Source organism: Onychostruthus taczanowskii, unplaced genomic scaffold, assembly GCF_017590055.1.
Source record: "Onychostruthus taczanowskii isolate IOZ18803 unplaced genomic scaffold, ASM1759005v1 scaffold249, whole genome shotgun sequence".
Classification (NCBI taxonomy): domain Eukaryota; kingdom Metazoa; phylum Chordata; class Aves; order Passeriformes; family Passeridae; genus Onychostruthus; species Onychostruthus taczanowskii.
Genome location: NW_024499785.1, coordinates 102,605 through 106,817, shown reverse-complemented (window position 1 = coordinate 106,817; position 4,213 = coordinate 102,605). Strand labels below are relative to the sequence as shown.

Sequence of the window (4,213 nt, the reverse complement as noted above, 5' to 3'; positions counted from 1 at the left end):
GGGCCCCCCCGGGGGGTTCCCCCGGTGGGGGGGGGGGGGGTCGCGCGCTCACCCCCTCGCGCGCTCCAGCCGCGCCGCCATCACCGCCGCGTCTTCCCGCTCTCCCGCTTCGCTCCGCCCACCTAGCGGCGACGACCAATCAGCGCCGGCACCCACACGGTTTAAGCCTAGCTGACCAATCGCCGCTCGCCGCCGTTGTCGCCGACCAATCATCGCATGAGAAGGGCAAAGGGCGTTCCCACCGGTGCAAAATGTAGCCAATCGCAACGCGCGGTAAGAAAGCCACGCCCCTCATTGCCCTGGAGCCCTCAGAGCGGCCGCCATGATGGGCGGGGCTGGGTGAGGGGCGGGGGCACTTGGAGGGACTGGGTTATACTGGGAGGGGCTGGGTTATACTGGGAGGGATCGCTGGGGTCCCAGTGGGGCCCGCAGAGGTGCCACGGGCTCTCTAAGCGGCCTCTCCCCCCTCCAATAATCACACGACTCCTCTTCCCACACCCCCATGGGGGGAGGGGCCTTTATTCCCCCCCAGTTTGGGGAGCAGGGTGGGGGAGGGGTGTCCCCCAAGCTGGGGGGGACACACAGGACACCCCTCCCCCCATCATCGCCGCCGCCGCCGCTGCACCACGGTCCAGCCGTCCGAGGGGGGCGGGGGTGTCCCGCACTCCATGGCCTGGGGGGGGACAATGACGTCATCAGGATGACACGCCGGTGATGTCAGCAGTGTCACATGCAGCCCCTTGGTGACATCATCAGTGCCCCTCCCCTTCCATCACAGGGATCCTGGGGTCCCTCTCCCTAAATTTGGTGACACCATCACTGCCCCACCCCCATCCCTGTTTCCCCCCACTTGATGACATCATCAGGACTGGATGACATCATCAGGAATGACATCATCACCCTCGAGCCCCACCTCATTTGGGGGTCCTGGGGAGTCACCACCCCCCAATTTAATGACACCATCAGTATCCCCTCAGGGTTACACCCCATGATGTCATCACCACATCACCACCCCCTTTGATGACATCACCAGCACCCTCCTAACCCGATTGGCTCCCAAGAAATGACATCATCAGCTCCCCATGACATCATCCCAATGACATCACCCCCTCACCTCCTCCTCCTCCTCGCTGCTCTCCTCCTCCTCTTCCTCCCCTCGCTCCGGGGGGCTCCGGGGGGCTGTTGGGGGGGTCCCGGGGGGGCTCTGGGGGTCTCCCCCCGGGCGGGCAGAGGCCAGGGCTGCAGCCAGGGCGGGGCCACGCCGGGCCAGAGCCCCCAGGGCCGCCCCCACGCCCCCCACGTCCCCTCCCCGTGCCCGGGCAAAAAGGGTCACCAGCTCCCGGCTCACCTGCGGGGGGACACTGGGATGGACTGGGAACCACTGGGGAGGGGACTGGGGTGTACTGGGATGGACTGGGATGGGTCTGGGGGGTGCTGAGAGGCAATGTGTGAGACTGGGATGGACTGGGATGGGTCTGGGGGGTGCTGAGAGGCAATGTGTGAGACTGGGATGGACTGGGATGGGTCTGGGGGGTGCTGAGAGGCAATGTGTGAGACTGGGATGGACTGGGATGGGTCTGGGGGGTGCTGAGAGGCAATGTGTGAGACTGGGATGGACTGGGATGGGTCTGGGGGGTGCTGAGAGGCAATGTGTGAGACTGGGATGGACTGGGATGGGTCTGGGGGGTGCTGAGAGGCAATGTGTGAGACTGGGATGGACTGGGATGGGTCTGGGGGGTGCTGAGAGGCAATGTGTGAGACTGGGATGGACTGGGATGGGTCTGGGGGGTGCTGAGAGGCAATGTGTGAGACTGGGATGGACTGGGATGGGTCTGGGGGGTGCTGAGAGGCAATGTGTGAGACTGGGATGGACTGGGATGGGTCTGGGGGGTGCTGAGAGGCAATGTGTGAGACTGGGATGGACTGGGATGGGTCTGGGGGGTGCTGAGAGGCAATGTGTGAGACTGGGATGGACTGGGATGGGTCTGGGGGGTGCTGAGAGGCAATGTGTGAGACTGGGATGGACTGGGATGGGTCTGGGGGGTGCTGAGAGGCAATGTGTGAGACTGGGATGGACTGGGATGGGTCTGGGGGGTGCTGAGAGGCAATGTGTGAGACTGGGATGGACTGGGATGGGTCTGGGGGGTGCTGAGAGGCAATGTGTGAGACTGGGATGGACTGGGATGGGTCTGGGGGGTGCTGAGAGGCAATGTGTGAGACTGGGATGGACTGGGATGGGTCTGGGGGGTGCTGAGAGGCAATGTGTGAGACTGGGATGGACTGGGATGGGTCTGGGGGGTGCTGAGAGGCAATGTGTGAGACTGGGATGGACTGGGATGGGTCTGGGGGGTGCTGAGAGGCAATGTGTGAGACTGGGATGGACTGGGATGGGTCTGGGGGGTGCTGAGAGGCAATGTGTGAGACTGGGATGGACTGGGATGGGTCTGGGGGGTGCTGAGAGGCAATGTGTGAGACTGGGATGGACTGGGATGGGTCTGGGGGGTGCTGAGAGGCAATGTGTGAGACTGGGATGGACTGGGATGGGTCTGGGGCGTGCTGAGGGCAATGTGTGAGATTGGGATGGACTGGGAGGAAGTAAAAGAGCACTGAGAACACACTGGTCTATACTGGGAGGCTCTGGGAGCACCGAAGGATGGTGGCAACAGGCTGGGGATGGAATGGGATGAACTGGGAGTGGCTGCTGGGAACATCCTTGTCCATACTGGTTTATACTGGGAGCTACTGGGAGCACTTGGGAAGGGACCAAGGGTACCAGGAGGGGACAAAGGCCACTAAAAGATGCTGAGAGCAGCCTGAGGACAAACTGGGCTGTACTGGGAGTGCCTGGGGGAGGCTGGCCAGCTGCTGGGAGCACACTGCTCCATACTGGTCCATACTGGTCCATACTGGTCCGTACTGGGAGCCCACCTGCTGCAGGCTGCCGTCCTCCACCACCGTGTCGAACTCGTTGTCCATCACCTCGGCCAGGAAATCCTCCACCTCCTCCTGCTCCAGGTCAGCTGGGGAGGGGGATCGGGGGGACGACGCGGCCCGGACCCTCCCTCCCTCCCCCGGGGTGGGGGAGGGGCAGCACGCACCGTTCTGCGTGAAGAAGTCGAGCAGCGCCGAGCTGAGCCACGCGGCCTTTTCGGAACCCTGCGGCCCCCCGAAGCCCTGCGCCACGGCCAGCTGTGGGGACAGCCCGGAGGGGACATGGGGACACCCGGCGCTGGTCCCGGGGTGCCCCCAAGTGTCCCCCGGATCTCCCTCACGCTGCCCCCGCCTCATCTGCAGCGCTGCCCACCCCACCAGCACAGCTCGCAGCTGTCCCCAGTGCCCCTCCAAGGTGTCGCCAGGTGTTCCCGGTGTCCCCCTCACCTGCAGCGCCGCCCAGCCCCCCAGCACGGCCCGCACCCCCTCCGCGAACAGCGCCCGCGCCTCCACCCCGGGGGCCGCCATGACGGCGCTGCGCAGGCGGCGCGGCCGAGCGCCGAATCCGCGAACGAGCGAGGCACGGAGCGATCCCCGAGTCACCGATGGAAGCGTGGGGGCGTGGCGAGGGGCGTGACAGGACATAGGCGTGGCATTGAGGGGCGTGGCCTCAGACAGAGGCAGGACGGGACTACAGCTCCCGACAGCCCCCGCGCGGCCGTGGTCACGTGACGCGGGTGAGAGGGTGGGGCTGGGGGGCTTTTGGGGGCACAGGGGGGCTAAAAATGGTTTGTGCATCAGTGGTTTTCTGTGGGCTCCCAGACCATGTCAAACAGCCTATGACATGCTCTTTATTCAGTATATGGGAAATATTGCTTTGCAACCAGGTGCCAGGAAGGGCCCAAAGCCGGGGGAGGGGGATATGGGGGCCTAAAAATGCCAACAGTAAATGTACATTCCAGAGAGTGGTTAATGGTCAAGAAAATCAGAGGTGGCACTGGGGGCTATGGGGCACAGGAGGGATATGGGGACACAAGGGGGTTATGGGGACAAAAGGGGGATAGGGGGGCGTAGGTGGCTTTGGGGGATATGGGGCACAGGGGGGCTTTGGGGCCACTATAGAGGGTGGGGGGCGCACAGGGGCTGGAGGGATATGGAGAAGCTCTAGGGGGGCCCTAGGGGCTTTAGGAGCTGGGGGGCTCTAAGGGGTATAGGGGTTATAGGGACTGGGGGCTCTCTCTATAAGATATTGGGGGGCACAGGGGCTATAGGGGCTGGGGGC

At 64.1% G+C, this 4,213-nt stretch overlaps 2 protein-coding genes across 2 annotated transcripts in view; one reads left to right on the top strand and one right to left on the bottom strand.

Annotated features, from left to right (window-relative positions):
- LOC121336814 overlaps nt 1–3,010 on the bottom strand; it is a 7,738-nt gene extending 4,728 nt beyond the window's left edge. The window contains exons 1-2 of the mRNA XM_041406313.1: nt 2,929–3,010; nt 53–122 (exon numbers count right to left, since the gene is read on the bottom strand). Coding sequence (XP_041262247.1) covers nt 53–81 — 29 coding nt within the window. The 5' untranslated portion in view covers nt 82–122; nt 2,929–3,010. The remainder of the gene's footprint in view (nt 1–52; nt 123–2,928) is intronic.
- Nucleotides 3,011–3,608: 598 nt separating this feature from the next.
- WNK3 (WNK lysine deficient protein kinase 3) overlaps nt 3,609–4,213 on the top strand; it is a 12,698-nt gene continuing 12,093 nt past the window's right edge. Inside the window, exon 1 of the mRNA XM_041406332.1 lies at nt 3,609–3,668. The gene's annotated coding sequence lies outside the window, so the exon portion shown is untranslated. The remainder of the gene's footprint in view (nt 3,669–4,213) is intronic.